The sequence below is a fragment of the Rhea pennata genome, chromosome 26 (genome assembly GCF_028389875.1).
Source record: "Rhea pennata isolate bPtePen1 chromosome 26, bPtePen1.pri, whole genome shotgun sequence".
In the NCBI taxonomy this organism is placed as follows: Eukaryota; Metazoa; Chordata; class Aves; order Rheiformes; family Rheidae; genus Rhea; species Rhea pennata.
In genome coordinates, this window is record NC_084688.1 from 6081583 (window position 1) to 6099640 (window position 18058).

General features: G+C 41.9%; 1 protein-coding gene across 1 annotated transcript; it reads left to right on the forward strand.

The window, feature by feature from the left end:
• WNT9B (Wnt family member 9B) lies at window positions 1–17202 on the forward strand. Its single transcript, XM_062595810.1, has 4 exons — window positions 1–89; window positions 9595–9851; window positions 15574–15839; window positions 16726–17202. Exons 1-4 carry the CDS (start codon window positions 1–3, stop codon window positions 17200–17202), a joined length of 1089 nt encoding a protein of 362 aa, XP_062451794.1.
• The last annotated feature ends 856 nt before the right edge of the window (window positions 17203–18058 follow it).

The window sequence follows — 18058 nt, forward strand, 5'->3', positions numbered from 1 at the left end:
ATGCGCTCCACCGCCGCCCTGTGCCGCCTGCTGCCGCCGCTGCTGCTGCTGCTGCCGCCGCTGCCGCCGCCCGCCGCCGCCTACTTCGGGTCAGCGCCGCCCGCGGGGCTCGCCCCTAGCGCCGCCTCCGCGCCGCGCGCGGGCCGCCGAGGGCTGGGGGGAAGGCGCGGAGGCTCCGCGAGGGTGTCCGGTCCGTGAGCGCTCGGGGCACCCGAAGGCAGGAGGTCCCCAAGTCCGGCTGGTCGCCCACCTGCAGCGCACCCTGGTCCCCGCGCCGGTACCCGGAGTGGTGGGGCCCGCGGCGGGGCGTTTTGGGGAGAGAGATGGGAGGAAAGAGTTCTTTGGGAGGTTTGGAGAGGGGTGATGGTGCTGGGTGCTCCCAGGACACCCTCGCCGTGTACATAAGACACCCAGGGGAAGGAGCTTGAGGGACTGTCTGAGAGAGCAAGAGTGAGATGGAGAGCAAGGTGGAAGGCTGCTTTTAGGGTGGAGCAGTGGGGAGAAAAGCAGTGACTTTCCTCATTCCTGGAACTGTGTTTCTGTTCAGGAGGTGAAATTAGCCCAGGGCAATTTCTGGCTTTGAAATCTGTCTCCAAACTGCTTCCCTGCAGGGAAGAAGGTGGGAGAAGAGGACTGGCAACGGGAAGCGAGGCTCAGCAGACAGGGTATGGATGACATGCAGGAGCTAAGGTGCTCCGCAGGGCTGGCAGATACTGTGGGCGCGAGCCTGGGCTCAATGAATTAAGGCTGATGCTTCAGCGCAAGATGCTCCTCAGGATCACCTGGGTGCCATTGTCACTAGGCACATGTCAGTCTCAGAGCTTCAACTTTCACCTCTCTTCCTTTCTTTGTATTTTGATATTTCTTGGGTTAAAGGAGAAGAGCTTTTAATAGAAAGTTTTTAGTAAGTTGAGTCCACATAGAATTTCCCCTGAAGAAGTGTTTTGTTTTTGGTGTAAGCTGCTTCACACACAGGTTTTCGGACTCTTATGGTAAGCAGAGCTGTGTGCATATACCATAGCGAGTGTTGGGAGATGCACAAATATTAATACATTCAAACTCACCACTGTGTATGAGTGTAACATCAAAGGATCTCGGTCCCTCTCTGCTGATCTTCCCATTGCATGCAAGTCACTTCTTCCTACATTTACTTGCAAGTGTCTACTGGCTTGGCATCCTTATCTAGGACAGTATTTGCTATTTCATTTTTGCTCAAAAGTTTCCTTAGATCAGGTGGATTTTAAGTTTATTAATTATATTATTTTGTCTAACTCATACCTAAGTGCATGATGACAGGGAAAACTCTACCTTTCTTGCTGCTGGCTATGTGTAAAGTGTATAGGCATATTCTTTTTATGGAGTTAGGCTGCAGTGAGTGTGGTTCCAGTTATAGGGAACATGTGCACACACACAGTTGTAATAAGTGGAAGTGAATTTATCTGTACTTTCTTTTCAGATAACTAATGCAAAGCAATTACTGACTATTGCTCAAGCTGGATTCAGTTGTCAAAGCAACCTGAATGATTATTCTTTGTGTAACAACGATCTTTTGGGTATGAGCTGCTTTCTAGTCATATGAAATATGTGTGTGCTGTCTTTTGATGGTGTATATCTCAGAATTTGTGGCTGTGGTTTCACTTTTTTGTGTTTCTTTTTTTTCTTGAGAGTTTTTGACACAGGCATGTTGTGAGTTCTCACCTTTTTGCTTTCGTCTATTACTTAAAAGTCGCAAGCAGGAATACAAGACAGAAATGAGAGCCTAAGAACTGAACAAGAGGCATTTGTGTGGCTATCCTTAGAGACAGGACCTGAGCTCTTTGGGCTGTATATTGTGGGTTTGGTAAAGGTGAAATATTGCTGACTGACACTGGTGAAGAACATGCTACCTGCATTTGGTTCTGGTGGGACAAAGGTAAGGCAAGAAGCGTACAGGCTGGTCCAGCAAAAATGGCCGAAGAGTCTGGGAAAGAATGAAGATCATCTATAACTATACAGAGCAGAAGTCTTACTGGGGTGAACATAGCCTTGCAATGGAGAAATAATGGCAGCTGTGGGCAAATTTCAGAAGACCACGTTCCTTCAATATTGGCTTGTTTGGCTGCCAGTGCACTGGGTCAGTGCCATGGGTCTACTCGAGCTGATCTTGAGCTGCTTGAACTGCCAATGCTGCGTCCAGAAAGGAGTAAATCAAAGCTTGCTTTTAAATGCAATAAATAATGCATAAATAATGAATAGAAAATAAGCTCTGCATGAACTGTGGTCCAGTTGTTGTTCAGGTTATCTTGGAATTGCCAGACTCATTAGATGCAGGAGTCCAGGAGTGTCTGTCTCCCTTGCATACTTGCACCTCTGAACTTCCTTCATGCTTGTTTTGTTCTCACTTTGGCTAGTCTTCCCCCATGCTGTTGCCTCATGTAAGGTGTTTCCTCCTTCTCCTCTTATCCATTCTTTTTCTTTCTGGATGTACAACTCCTGGAATGGATGGGCATCACCCTAGACCTCACTTAAAGCTGTCAGCAATCCATTGCTTGTGAAAAACGGTTAAGGAGGTGTTGGAGAGTAGAGAGTGCTTCACATCTAAGAGGGCAACAATTTCCCTCTCCCTAGAGCTAGAGCAGATTTTTAGAAGAGATTCACTTCAGGCAGGTCGTTGTTGAGTAAGCACAGGCAATAAACTTTACTAATGCCTTCTGCTGGAGAGATCTCTAGGAGTGGGCTGTGGCACGTGTCATTCATTGGCTCATTTGGCTTATGCTCTATGGGCAGCAGGAGCTGCTGCAGCATTTCTTTTGAAGTATCCTGAGATACCTGTGGTAGGTACAGGAAGTGCCAGGCATCCCTGGAATTTCACATTATGTCCTGCCTTGATTCACAGCTCTTCTTAATGCATCCTAGGTGTGTACCCTGTAGGTATTGCTTTGTATGTGCCATCAAAGTCAGTGGTACAACTGTTGCTCCTTTACATGAAGGAAAATTTTGACTCTTGGATTGATTTGTGTTTGTTGACCTCTTAGAGAGTGACAGGAACATGTGACTTGCAAATCTATTAAGGCTTGGGCTGGCTTGTGTCAGGCATAGTTTAGAAAATAACATGTCAGATGACATATACATATAAATATAAGTACCTTCAAAAACCGTGTCCTCACCTCCTCAGTAACTTTCTAGAGATTTCAAATAAGCTTTTATCCAGCTAGTACAGTTACTTCTTCTTTGGTAACTATAATTGCAGTGTTTCTTTGTTGAATCTAATGTACCAAATCTACTAGGGACTGTCCAGCTCTGAATGCTCCTGGAAAAACATTAGCTTTGAACTGCACCTCTGACAGATAAACTAAATGTCCATATTAGTTACAGAGTTCCTAAGTGTTCCTCAAAGTACAGTATATTGGGACAGTTTGTTATAGGATCTTTTTTGCATTGTCAGTCAGACAAAATGCTGGAATATTAAAACGAGTATATTAGCAGAAAGAGCAGAAATGACAGGGAAAGGAAAGTTTCAACTAGTACTTGAAGAGATGGACTCCACTGTTTGGCACAGTGGAGAAGATGAGGGACTCCTGATGCAATGAATATTTAAAGGCTTTTCACAAATACGTTTTGATTATCTTTAGTTCCCAGATTCTTTTTAGTCACAACTTCTAAAAATTCACCAGTTTGTGTTGAGTGTTTCTTCTAGGGGACACTTCAAGGGATGCAGCCAGTTCAAAGCTAGGCTGAAAATCCTATCATCAGTGCAGTGACTGACCTGAGTGCTGGCTTGGGTAAGACTGTCAGCAGCATGGACTGCACTGCCCCTGAAATCAAGAACTACATAGATATGATTTCATGTGATGGAGTTAGATGGGGAAAGATTTAAACCAAGGATGTCCAGACTGTGGGGGCCTAAGGCAAGTAAGGAGAAAACACCCAGTACAGTTGAGTGACCCAATTCAAGTAGTGAATAGACACTAACCACGGCAGTTCCCAACTAGTTCCCATAGCTGGGGAGTTCCCACACCAGACTACATATCTCTCTTCCCAAAACAATCGGCTCTTCCTCTGTAAGATATTTATATGCTCTTCTCCATGGAGTTTCAGGTTTCTTTTTTATAAAAACAAGTCTACATCTAGACACATCATCTATTACTGTTCCCAAAGAGTTGTGGCAACAGAAAGAGGTTAAGGGCAGAAATGCCCAATGCCAAGGACTCCAAATCATAGCCTCAGGTGAATGTATAAATCTCACTTTAGTTTTTAATTCAAGCTCTTGTTCTTTGTGAGGAGCAAAAAGCTTGACAACAGGCTGGGAGAACAGCAGTTATATGAACATCTACCTGAAGATCTGAAATGAAACTCTGAGGGAGACAAATAAAAAAACCTTTGAGTGTAATAGTTTATCCCAAGATGCTGATTTCTGCCACCTTCTCTGTAGAGAACTGATGATACAGAGCACAGGAGACCAGCCCACTTGTACAAGCAGATACAGCATTGCTCTTGGCTATCCATTTGTTCATGGACAAGTACTGAGGATTAAATAGTGTTGCTTCTGAAAGGATTAGAACTCTGTGCCATAGAGCTGCTAGGGAGAGAGGATAGCTGATAGGACCCTGCATTCACTTTAGTGGCTTTAATTTTTTCTGTCATTGTTGAGTATCCTCCTGGCCTTTCCTCTATGCTTGCCACAACAGTCTGGGGTGTGTGGATGTTTCTGTGGAACATGAAAGGCCTGTGAAATCAGATATGAAGTGCTGTTATGGCTCCCTTTGATTTGTCTCCTTTCTTGGGAGAAGGAGAAAAAGCATATTTTTAAGCGTTTTAAAGGCCTTTCAGATCCAGAGGACATTGGGCATTGCACAGGAACAGGCTCTCATTAAAAATCTCTTAAGCAGCTGGAATGTGGCTGGAAGGAGATTAAAGGAAAGTGATGAATTTAGCAAAGTGCTTAGGCAGAAAAGTAGAAATAAAAGTTTGAGATCCTTATTGTTTTTCCAGATTGTGAGCAGGTGTGCATTAATGCAAAGATTTTACCTTTTTTACTGTATGATCTGTAGATAATAAACTCTTAATCATCTAAAAATGACGTGCAGTTTGCCTGGCTGCAAATATCTGCATATTTTATATTTAATTTTGTAAGAATGCTGTTAATCTGTTTTTATATTTGTTTTACCTAATAAAATACAGTTATGTTTAATAAGGTCAGAGCCTGCAACCTTCTATTTGCACAAGTAAACTTAGCTATGCCTGTTAGGACTCTCAGAGTGGATTCTGCTGTGCCAGTGGTCAACTGTGTGACCTTTGGCAATTGCTTTAATTTCTCTGTCTGCTTCTCTAAATTGAAATGAAAGTTCTGTGTTTTGGGTGTTGTGTCTGTGCACCAATCCTGTGTAGTGAAGCCCAGTGTCTGTAGGAAACTCCAAGCATGGCACTGTTATTCTTTCTTGCTCACATTCACGTGTTTTATATAACAAGTGTGTTAGTTCACATGAGAAAGACTTTTGGAGAAAGGTATACTCCAGAAAACTTTTGTCATATATCTTTGGTTAAACAATTTATTGCTCATTGTGTTTACTACTCAATGCATTATTTCCATTTGGTTATTTCCATACTCTACTTTTGGAGGACAGACAAGTTACTTTCTGTGATTTAAAAAAAAAAAGTTAAGAGTATACTGCTGTTGCAACTTCAGAAATTCACAAATGATGAAGAACTGAAATGTTAAGAAATAACCTTGCTTATCTGTGCAGGATGCTGCATTACTTCTGTAGGAATTTAAACTAATGCTGGGTCCAATTATAGAAAGCGTTTTTTCCCACAGGGCTTTTGCTTTGCGTCATGTAAAAGATAAATTATACTTTGTATAATTCACATCCTTGGTATATTTGCTCTGTGTGTGGTCCCAGGCTGTATTTGCTGTGCACTATTCAGATTGCTCTGAAAATGAAATTAAAATTTTCAAAGGATGTTTTTATAGTGTCTGTAACTATTCTACTCGGGTTTTTCACAGATATTAATATCTAACGTCCCTCAGGTTCTGAAGAATAGTAATACCACCTTCTCCCAAATCTCTCTGGCCTCCTATAATGCAGGTTATAGGACATCTTTGAAATAATCCCTGTCTGAGATTGGAAGAATACCTGTACTGGGTCAGACCAAGGATTCTCTTAGCCTCATGGCTTGGTTTCAACACTGGACAATAATAAGCATGAAGGGAAAAGTATCAAAGGGAACTAGCAGATAGTGTTGTTTTCTCAAAGTATTCTCCAGCTTCTGACAGTCTACACTTCAAGGATTTCCTGTGTCAAAGAAAGTATTTTTGTGTTTAATGGTCCCTTACAAATTTTTCTTCCATGACTCTGTAGGAACACATATACACTTTTAGCATCCCTAGTGTCCTGCAGTAAGAAGGGCTGCAGTTTATCTGCAAACTATGTACCTCCTTTCATTTATTTTTAATCTACTGATTAATAACTTCACAGAATTCCTCCTAGTTTTTGCATATAGGAGACAGTAATAGTCTTCCTTACTCACTTGTAGGCCAGACATGGTTTTACAAACCTCTCTTCTCCTAGTATCTTTTTTTTCTCCAGGTGGAAAATATGAAGCATGTTCAGTCCATCCAGTTGCTCTTCTTACAGGAACTGTTCCACCTATCTGGAAATCTATTAACTCTGGAAGTCCAAGTAGACTATAGCATCTGGATCATCCTCGTTTAGTCAATGACTCTTTCAAAGACCTCTAATAGCTTTATGAGGCATGACTTCTCTCTACAGAAGCTGTGTTGACTCTTCTCCACTATTTCGTATTTAACCTATGTACACTAATTCTATTATATTCTTAGGGTTTCCACCAACTCACCTGATACAGCTCTCCCCTATGCTCTGTAGATCCTCACATCTCTTACAAAAATTTGAAGATCCATTTCCTACCTTTTGTACTCATGCACTTTTAAATAATAGGTTACACACTACAATATTTTCCTTTTTGCGTCAGCATTCTGATATGACTATCATGTCCAATGAGCTGTATAAGAACATACAGTTGGCTTTAAAATTGCCATATGAGAAAATTCACTATAGCCCCTTACAAACTTAAGGGGGCTTAATAACCCTCAATTAAATGGTATCTGTTTCAGGTCTGATATTCTGGGTTTAGTTTCCATCCTACAGATTTTACTTTGCCCTTTACCAAGATATTGAAGAAGTGTCGACCATATCTCTTTCCTGCGAGAAGGGTTTCATGGTTTTTAGGCCACTCTCCTTGCTCCATGGAACCAGCATTTACAATGACAAGAAGAAAAAGTGAGCAATTAATTCTGCTGTTTTCTACTTCATTTGCAATTGAGAGAGTGCTATGGATGGGCTTTGCTACCACATCCACCATGCCTCTACAGTGGATCTCCTGCTTCTTGTGAAGCCACTGTGAAAAGAGAAGGGCTCTGAGCTGATTTCATCTTTTGTAGGAAGGAGATGACTAGTCCAAACAGGCAGAGAAGCTACTCCTCCTGTCTCAAAAACATCTGACAAGGCATGAATGCTGTCATGCCTGGACAGCCTGGCCAGGAGTCCAGCCTCCAGCTGGAGCAGAGGGCACTAAAATGAAGATGGAAACTTGGCAGGAGTGGAGTTCTTTGTTTTGAGAAGGATTTGTCAAGGGTTACGATGTTTGACATGAATGGTCTATTGGTATGTGGACAATCAGTAGCTTGATCTATAGGAGACTGGTAAGATCACATATGTGTTTTTCCAGTAGTGAGCAATTTCAGTGTCCTTATATGAAGCTCTGGATTTGTCTTTCCAGTGCAGGTTCTCTCTTTTTTTTTTTTTTTTTTTTTTTTTATCATTGTCCCATGAACTTGGGAAGCTTTGCTGCATGGGAACACCAATAACACATGACAAATGGAAAATAATCATCTAACTTGTTGATGAGTGACCTTTCTTGGGATGTGTGACTGCTGGATTGCAGTTATCATGCAAAGCCTAGGTCTCCTACTTTCTGGGCAAATGGTCTCCTCCAATTACTGTAATGGTGGCACACCTCTTCCTAAACCTTGTACTCTCCCAGTGACTCTGCAGTGAGTCTGAACATCTCTAATAGATCAGACTTTTCTTGACATCTAAATCCTTCCCTGTCCATCTTGAGCCGGCACTGGATTTGACTTTTCTTGGTCTTACCTTTAACATGCTTCAGATGTGCTTATGCACCCAGGGAAATCTAACTCTGATGGAAGAATAGGTTGATTTTTAAGCACCACAGTGGGTTAGGCAAACCTGTCAAAGCTTGTTCATCATGTGCAAGTCTTGCTCACTTTGATCAATCTTGTGTTCCTCACTGCAGTCCCTCCAGCTCAGGACTGCCATGTTCCTTGTGTGCCAGGTGCTGCTGCTGTGTGTGAGCAGTGTTTGCTGTTAGACAGTGCTTTAGACTATGCAGTCTGAGTTGCTCTCTGAAACTCAGTCATCTCAAGTGCATTAATCTTAATTTATTGGGTTGAACCTGACCCCAGGTATTTCTGTTTTGGTTTCCAGTAACATATGTTTATGCATCAACTTACGAACTTAGTGTATTGTTTAACAAGTATTAGTGCCTAACTTGGTTTGTTCAAGGACCCAGCTGGGTAGGGAAGCTAGTGGAGATTCGTTACACCAGTGGTGGGGTGGCAGCAGCTATATGCTTTTTGAAGACATGGCTTACAGATTGCTCCTATATATCCCTCTCATGTTTAACACATGGCTTTCACTGGAACATCTCATCTTTCTGTCCCCTAGTTCAGCAGTAACAATAGGATTAAGAGATTCTTCCCATCCACTTAGTTTCTAAAGTTTAATATTTGAGCATTCCGTGATGATTTCTTGGTTCATTAACAGGTTTCTGGATGACTTCCGTGTGTTAGTTAATCCCATGGCCACTTGTTGTGTGAGTTACATTACAGATGTGTGAGTGCACCCATGTGGAAGTTGTAGGCTACTGTGAGAATGAATGCAGAAGTGCTGTGAGGTGTTAAATGGAGCTGAGCCCAGTTGAGTGAGCTCACTACTGGTTTCACAGAGGGCCATGTGGTCCTCTGTCTTTGTACATAGTGAATAATAGCGTACCTGTGCCCAACGCCAGGCAAGCAAGGTGGGGTTTACCTGACTAACTGTTGCATAGTACCAGGATACACATAAAGCCAAAGGAATGTGGCTAATGTTTTCAGGAATAAGTACAGTACTGTGACATAGAATGACCTGCAGTACGATTAAAATACCATTTATCATTGTGTAAAAATGCAGGTTAATAAATTTATCTGTGTGACTGTGAAAGCACTGCGAAGGAAACCAAACTGGAGATGTAGAAATACATCCTTTTCAGGGAGTCAAAAAGAGCTTTGCTGGTGGCAACACACATGCATTTCTTCTTTCTCCCCACATGTTAGTCTTCTATTTTGCCTTGGTCTATGGTGGAGATCGGATACTAGATCTAATCAAGCTGTACTGACGAGTCTTCTGAGCTGATAAAGTACCCCAGCCAGCAGCGTTCTGATTATCTTTTATCCTTCCCTCTGATTTTCTCTTTTTGCTTCCATGACTGCCATTTTCCCTGACTATTTCCCTTTGCTGTCTGGTTTTTTTTTTTCAGTTTGACTGGGAAAGAAGCTCTGACCCACTTCCCTTCTCTGGGCTCCTCGGCAAACTCAGCCCAAGGGAAAGTTCATGTGAAACAGTGTGACCTGCTGAAGCTGTCCCGCAAGCAGAAGAGGCTTTGCCGGAGAGAGCCTGGCTTGGCAGAGACCCTGCGGGATGCCATCCGGCTTGGCATCATGGAGTGCCAGTATCAGTTTCACAGCGAGCGCTGGAACTGCAGCCTGGAAGGACGGACTAGTCTGCTGAAGCGAGGTACAAGGTAGTCTTTTGTTTGTGGTATCAAACCTCACTTGGTGCTAGAGCTCCTGGATATGATGTCTCTCAGGCAGCTAGGACATGGGGCAATAACTGGTGAGTGTAGAGATCCTGTATCTCCTAGGAACAGGAGCTGGGAATAGGAGCGTGATATGGGCGCTTTTACTGCAGAATATAAAAGAAGTGCCTTATCCTCATTTTTGCTATATGATTTGTCACTGATTGAAAAGGAGAAGGAGTTCACACCATTGGCTTGTGAATTTTTGTCTGAGACCAGAGTTTCCTAAGCTGACCATCTTTCTTGGTTGGCACTCAGGGATGATGCTGTGGCAAGTAAGGGTTAGTGTCCTATTTCAAGGGACAATTTAAGAAAAGACTTTTTTCAGCCCTTTAGATATCTTCAGGTGTAAATCTCTGTTGTTCTCAAACATGGAATTTAATCCTAATTTACTGTTTAAAAAACCTGTTTATCAGCTATAAGGCATTTCAGTGCGTGTTTACAGCATCTCGTAAGACTTTCACATACACTTGGAATTCTCACAGAAGTTCAGTTGTAGTTGACAAAGTAGTCCCTGGTCTTCTGTTACACAGAATGCTTTACAAGAACACAATAAAGAATACAAATTCTGTATTTGAGTTAGCTGGGAGAATAATAAATTCCTTAAATTAAAAGAAGTTGAAAAAAAATAGAATGAAGATAGACCCTGAGACTAGTTTCTTGATACAAGCTCCTAGAGCAGGCACATATACTCTGCTGAACCTGTCTTCATTCAAGTGACTAGCCCTTTAATGAACTTCAGTCTTGAAATAATTTTTAATTATCTAAAAAGTTAATGTCTTTTAAAAGAAAGAAGTTGAATGAGCCAATATTAACTTTGATGAAATTAAAATGTTAATTTTTTAGCATTGGAATTGAAACATTTTAACATTTCAGTTAGGAAGTATCAAATTTTATTAAACTAAAATTGTATTAATATTTTAGAAAGCACCATATATCAGATCTATATAAAAAAAAATATATGTATACTTATACATACAAGTCAGATTGCATCATTTTAAGACTTTTGTGAATTTTCTAGTAAACTATGCAAGAAATTATTTGTGAACATTTTGAGTGACTTTCTGACATCTCTACCTTCATCAACCAACCTCAAAGAACTTGAAAATGACAATTGAGTAATCCTCATCTTCAAATAGCAGGAAAACATTTAATTATCTCATTGTGGCATGCCTCAACATTTCCTTGGGCTCCAGACTGATGAAATAAAATATCACCTGTAATTCAAAACCTGTTTTGGCAGATGAGGAAAAGTGTTTGAAAACTTTTATTACACAATCTTCAAGATCAAATGATGATTTAATATAGCTAAGTATGCTACATGCATCTCCTGTATGAGAGGACAATTGGCTGGAAGCAATTATTAATTCTCATTTTTCTTTAACTTGCAAATGCGTTAATTTATTTCACAAAGAGCTTCACTTTTGATCTGTTTCTTGCATACTCCTGATATAGGTTTGTTGCTACCTTGGAAATTGTCAGTGAGATAATGGATTGTTCTACCCAAATAGTGCTGAAGAGTTCCAGAAATGGTTAAACCCTTTGATACTGCTATGGTTGTAGAGGAATTGTAGAGAAAAATGCACACCTTTCAACAAAGTCTTTTAATGGTTTTATCAGTGTAAGAGGGGAAAAAAAGATCATGTCCCAGTAAGATGCTTCATTTTTGCAATTGATAAAAAGCCACGTTCAATTTGTAGTCACAACCAAAATACTTCTGTGGCTAGCCTGGGATCACAAATGCTTTTCCTGCTTTTACAGACGTCACCTTCTCATTTTGTGTATTTACATAATTTTAGTAACAAAAAAAATGTCAAGGGCTTTCCGGTTTTTGAAATGGCAGATTTAATTTCACAGTCTGCTCCATTTGTTGTTTTACATTGACACTCCTCTGGACACAACTGGGAAACTCCTTTTGCTTAACCTACAATCTTTCCATGACTATTACAGCCACTTACGGTGGTTATCACTTTTCACTGATCCATGCAAAATCTCTCTGTGTTCCCTTTCCACTTCTCCTTTAAAAAAATCCATAAAAGCAGATTTAAAATGATTCTGGAAAGATATTTCAAGCCATCTTATTGCATTGTGACAGTTGATATCTTTTTCATATAAAGCTTATAAAGCTGTGATCTTCTTCTGGTTTTCAAAGTGTGGCGTAAATGCAGTCAGCTGCTGCTGGAGTAAGCCATATTTCATCTCAAACAACATGGTGATTTGGGAAAAATAAATATCTATAGCAAAGACAGCTCAGATCCAGCCAGTGAGAAAAGTCCTTCTTGAGAAATGAGTACTCCTTAGTTCTTTCCTCCCTCCTTTAATTTCTTTGCTTCACATTGGTCAGATTCTTTGATCTTCAAGTAGTGGTTTCATTGATTCTGTGAGGAATCTGGGAATGGAACAGCACAGGAGCAGTTGCTCAGAGAGGCTGTGGAATCTCCATCTTTGGAGTTTTTCAGAACTCAGTTGGACCAAGCCCTAAACAACTTGATCTAGCTTTAGAGTTAGCCTTGCTTTGAGCAGGAGGTTGTACTAGAGACCTCCAGAAGTCCTTCCAACCTACATCTTTCTACAGTTCTATAACTTTCCAGTCTACTTTTTTTTGTGGAGAGAAGGCTCTTCCTCTTGTTCTGAAATGCTCCCACTATCTTTATTATAACCTTGAAAATTGTTTGGCTTTGACCATCTTTCCTTTGGCAGAATTGCCATATGGCTAAACTCCTCCTATTACAGTTTTCTTTGTGGTCTAGAGCACATCACACCACAGAGCAGTGTCTTTCCATAACAGAAAACGTTGTTCTGTATTTATAGGCTGCTGAGCTACAGGAATAATTCCAGAGGAGGAGTCCTACCAGGAGGAGCTGGCTTGCTTCAGCATCTTGAAATTCAACTTTGCACTGGATGTTTACAATCAAACTTACAAAACAAGATGCCCAGCAAAAATGTCAATAATCAGATGTTTCCTTATGTGCTAAGTGTTTAAGATTTCATGGTGTTTGCTAGCAACCTGGTCAATGGTTCAGGAGAGTCATTCAGGTCTAAGACAGACCCTGAAAGCCTGGACATCGAAATTGCCCTCCAGGCTGCACTGGCTATGGTGACAAGAGCTTCATTGACATAGGGGGAGGGTAGATGCTTGCACGCATGGAGAAACCTCCATTCAGATCTTCTCGAGAACATGTTAGTTGGAGCTGAATCTCATTTGTGCTGTGATCTACTGAAAATACAACTTAAATAGATGCTCTGTTGTTCATTATTACTCTGCAAGGGCTTAAGGGCCACTCAGCTTTCTCTTTACACATGCGACTTGTAATTTAAACAATTAACCAAAAATCAAACCCTTAATACAAAGTAGGGGGAACATTTTAGACTTTTCAGACAAACATCTGGCATTCTGGTGATACTGAACCTTTGCCTTTAAAGGAGGTGGGAGAGGCTGAAGAAGGGGCAGATTTGAAAGTATGCTTGTTATCTTCAGTTACTGCTGTCTGCAATGGCCTGACCACAGGCAATGGTCTCTGATTTCAAGAGGGCTGAAATCTGGCCAGGGCTGACATGGAGTACCACAGAAGAAACCAAACCACCACTGCGTAGAAATAGCAGGAGTAGTGTGGTATTCCACAAAGTCAGATTTAGCAGGGTATGTAGAGCTGACTGGTACTGTTAGCTTTATATGGTATGGGAGAGTGTTTTTAAAATACTCTCTCCTCTTCTGGTGTCAATGCATCAGATAAGATACTAGGAATCTGGTAAGCAATTGGAGATTAGCTACTAGAATGATTTATCAGACATAGGATCTCAAATTTATCTTACCCTTCGTTAACTACTTCTTGTGGGTAAGCCCTTGTGGGCTTTCAAACAAGCCAGTGTTTGAAAATATGTGAGCATCATGTTGCTATCAGTAATCAGTGCTGACTCTGTCCCGTAACAGCTTTTCCATAACTTTAGGTGATACTCTTCCAGTACCCTGAGATTTGTTACAGAGTACCATCAAGCAGAGTGCTTAGTTGCAAGTTACTTGCCCTGACAGTAAAACAACAAGACTAGTGGAGTAGCAGGTAGTTTGAACTCCTTGACTCCCTCTGCATTGTTATTGGCTCTTTCATTTATGTCCATACTGTTGCTAGTTCTTTCATATAAAATTTAGGAATTCCGGGAAGTTTATATGAAGAATATCTTGATATTCTTCAAGAATAAGTCTCATGTGGCCTCTCCATTGTGGTCGTGATCAATCATTTTTTCCTTCTTACTGATAATTATCTGAAGAACTCTTTGTCCTGCTCTCTGGTCAGATTTATGGTGACCTCACCAGGATCTCAGCACTTTGTCATCTGATTTGTAAGACAGCTGAATGGGAATTCTTTGAGGGACTAGAGTCATGGAAAGATTTGAGGTTGAACTGGATGGTCCAGAGGTCCCCTCCAACATCTGCTCAAAGCAGGCCTAACTGCAAGACTAGATCAGGTTCTCTCATTCTTTTATTGTTTTGAGAAACAGATCTGTTTCCTTCCAGTGTGGCAGGAAATGCACAAGTGCTCTGTTTTTCATAAACATTTTTTTGGTCTGTTTTTGGGGGGCCAGTCTTATCAAGTCCTGCACTCTGATCACAGTCACCTGTCTTCCACTTTCTTGCTCTAATTCCTAAATAGTGGTCTCTGCACGCAGTTTTCCATTAAGAGTTTTGATTTCTGCAGGTAAACCCTGAAGGAAATATTAAGATCTTCTGCTGCATTATATTGGAGAGGAACATAATCATAAAAACAAAATATTATTTGGATTAGGTCAAGTTTGTGTCAGTTCTTGTTCTGGAACTTCTGTGGAGCTCATGGGAGTCATATTTGGGAGTATCATGTGTCCATTCCTATCTAAGCCCATGTCTTCGAACCGAATTTCTTTTCAGACACTGTGCTTTCTGTGCTGGTTGAAATGTCATGGTCATGTCATGGTCATGTACATCAGGGCAAATATAGCCCAGCTGAGAAGCCTGCTTTAAAAAGGAGACTAGATTCAGAAAGCATCAGCACAATCACTGGGAGTACATACTTTTGAGAGAAGCTGTGAAGTCCACTGATATAAAAGAGAATTATTCTCCTTGCCCAGGCTGTTCTTTAACGTGGAACCTTTCTCAATCAAAGTACATTTGATCTTTCCATAGGAAATACTACTATGTTGACACAGTCCCAATTAAAAATGTTTTGAGATAAGGGGTCAGGGGATTTAGTATTTTTTCATTCTCTAATAAATCTTAATCCACAACATAGTTTCAGTGACTGCATTTACCTGCACATATCAGCTGTGTGGTGAGGATGGTGGCAAATGGAGTACCATGACTCTGTCATTTTGTGTAGTTTGATGTTTTCCCAGGAGTATTTCACTGTTGGCACCCATCCCTTGCTTTCTGAGTGGTCTTCTGTCTCAGTACTGAATCAGCCACAGCCACCAGGTGAGACTAGGGAGTTAATACACAATTACTTCAAACCTGAACTTCAGTTTCACTGCTAGGAATGGCGTACAGGTAATGGAAGGGTTTTGTCTCTTTTTGTTTCTAAGTATTATGCTTGATTTTAATTCATGGCTAGAGTGAGGAGAGCTAGTGAGGCAGATGAAAACTATGTTTTGCCTTTCCTGCTCTTACCCTCTTCTAATACTTCTCCTGTGTAGGTTTTAAGGAAACTGCTTTCCTCTATGCAGTGTCCTCTGCAGCTCTTACCCACTCCTTAGCCAGAGCATGCAGTGCTGGGCGCATGGAGCGCTGCACTTGTGATGACTCCCCAGACCTGGAGAACCGCAAGGCTTGGCAATGGGGTGTTTGTGGAGACAACCTCAAATACAGCACCAAGTTCCTGAAAAAATTCTTGGGTCAAAAGAGGATTGGAAAAGACCTGCGGGCCAAGGTGGACATCCACAACACCAATGTTGGCATCAAGGTGAGGACCCACAGCAGCATGCCCCAAAAGAAATTAAGGCTCAATGCAAGTTTCCCAACCCATCCTCGGCTTAGGCTGTCCGTGAGAGGGTTATCTGGGTTATTCACTGTCCTGACCTGTTTACCTGTGTATTCTGGGCCTTATGGTACCGAGAGCTCCCTGGAAAGTCTCCTGAATTCTAGTGTGAGGATTTGCATGTTTGGAGTGGAAGAATAACAGTCTAGATCCTCTGCAGTTGTCACAGGCTGAGTGACAACAATGTGAAGCGCAATAACAGCTGCAAACTCTCTGGCTAAAATACTCCATGGGTTATGCCATAGCCACAGGGAGTTTTGAGTACAGCTAGAGCTTCAAAGCTGGTTCAAACTGTGAAACAGATTGAGGGCTGACACTTGACTTCACTTCTGGGTCTGCTGGTGACTTGTTGTGTTCTTTGGTACTAGTCATGTCAGACACTTGGTCAAGCAATCAAGCAATTTGGCCTATATGTTATGGACGACTGACATCAGTTTTTCCATTTATTGAACCTAATTTCTTGTGATTAAAGCACTGTCTTGATTTGAAGACATCAAAAAAGGGAATGCAGCATGCTGAAGATGCGTGATTTCATGGTTAACTATTCTTGATGTTCCAAATATGTGCTTAGTAAGAATTTGGCTGGCCTCATTGTTCAGCCATTTGTCCATGTTTGAGCTTTTTGGTCTTTAGCTCTCCAGTTAACTCTGTAGCTGCTCATGTGTGTTTTTTAGTTTTGCACAGAAAAAATAGGAATAATGTCAACAAAACTGAAGTAATTCTGGGCTGCCTGGAATCTGAGCTGTTAGCTGTACCCAGAACTATCTCGCAGTCCTGGCAGATAATCGTTACCACTTCTTTTCCTCATTAGGCTGTAAAGAATGGTCTCAAAACTACGTGCAAATGTCATGGTGTCTCCGGCTCATGTGCTGTCAGGACGTGTTGGAAACAGCTTTCGCCATTTCACGAGATTGGACGACTGCTGAAGCTGCGCTACGATGATGCTGTCAAGGTCTTCAGCACCAGCAATGATGCAGTGGGACACTCGGAGCTGGCTGGCCCCCACAGACACAGCCATTCCCCCAAGCATCCTGCTTCACCCCGTTCCACTGACCTGGTGTATGTGGAAGACTCCCCCAGTTTCTGTCGGCCCAGCAAATACTCCCTGGGAACTGCTGGGAGGACATGCTCTCGGGAGGGCAACTGTGACAGCATGTGTTGTGGACGAGGTTATAACACCCAGAGCCGGCTAGTTACCTTTTCTTGCCACTGTCAGGTGCAGTGGTGTTGTTACGTTGAATGCCAACAGTGCATGCAGGAAGAGGTGGTCTACAGCTGCAAGCAGTAGCTAGTGGGTCAGGACAAGTCCTAGAGTGATAGAAAGCAGTAAGGAGAGAGGGATGTGATTCTTCACTGTGGGGTAAAGGCAAAGGCAAGAACCACAGTGTCCAGTGCTCCTATTATCTCAATGTTGAGATCCTCTGACCTGAGGAGAGCCCCTGTATGAGGGGTGAAAATCAGAGGTTTTGTCAGGTAATAGATCAAGAAGAAGGGAGAGGGAATGGGGGTAACGTGGGGACAGCAGAAACACTGAAGCAGTCAAAATGTTTTTTGAGTTAAACCTTATACTCTCATCTGCAAGAATATCCCTCTCCCCCATCCTTCACTTGCACTTACATAAATATCTTGGGGTGATAACACTAAACTACTGAGGACTTGGGCCCTAGTCGTGGAGCGAAGAGGGAAAAAAAAGGACTGGGGAGACAACCAGCTGGACTGTATCCTGATGTAGCAAGGACGGGCATGTTCCTGCACCAAGGCAAAATGACTGGCAGTAGGGGATTTTAAACGCTGTTCTGGGAGATGGTTGAATCCTCTCTACTCTGAACTCAAAGACACACTATTGAATAGCTTCATTTTGATGTAAGATTTGTGTCTCAGGAATATTGTTTGAAAAACAAATGGAGCTCTTTCTTGTCATCTCTCAGACCTAAACTTTGAATGTTACACTCCAAGTGCATTCTAAACATGTTTTAACTTTGCTATCCACAAGACACCTGGAATTCTCTCAGTTACACTGGGTTGATCACAGGTAGTTCAGCTGAAGTCTGTGAAGTTACCCTTCGCAGCGTACTGTGTTGCAGGGGAGCTCTTTTACGGTGGTAAATCCAGGGTGATGCTAATTATCCATGTTTTTCCTTCCA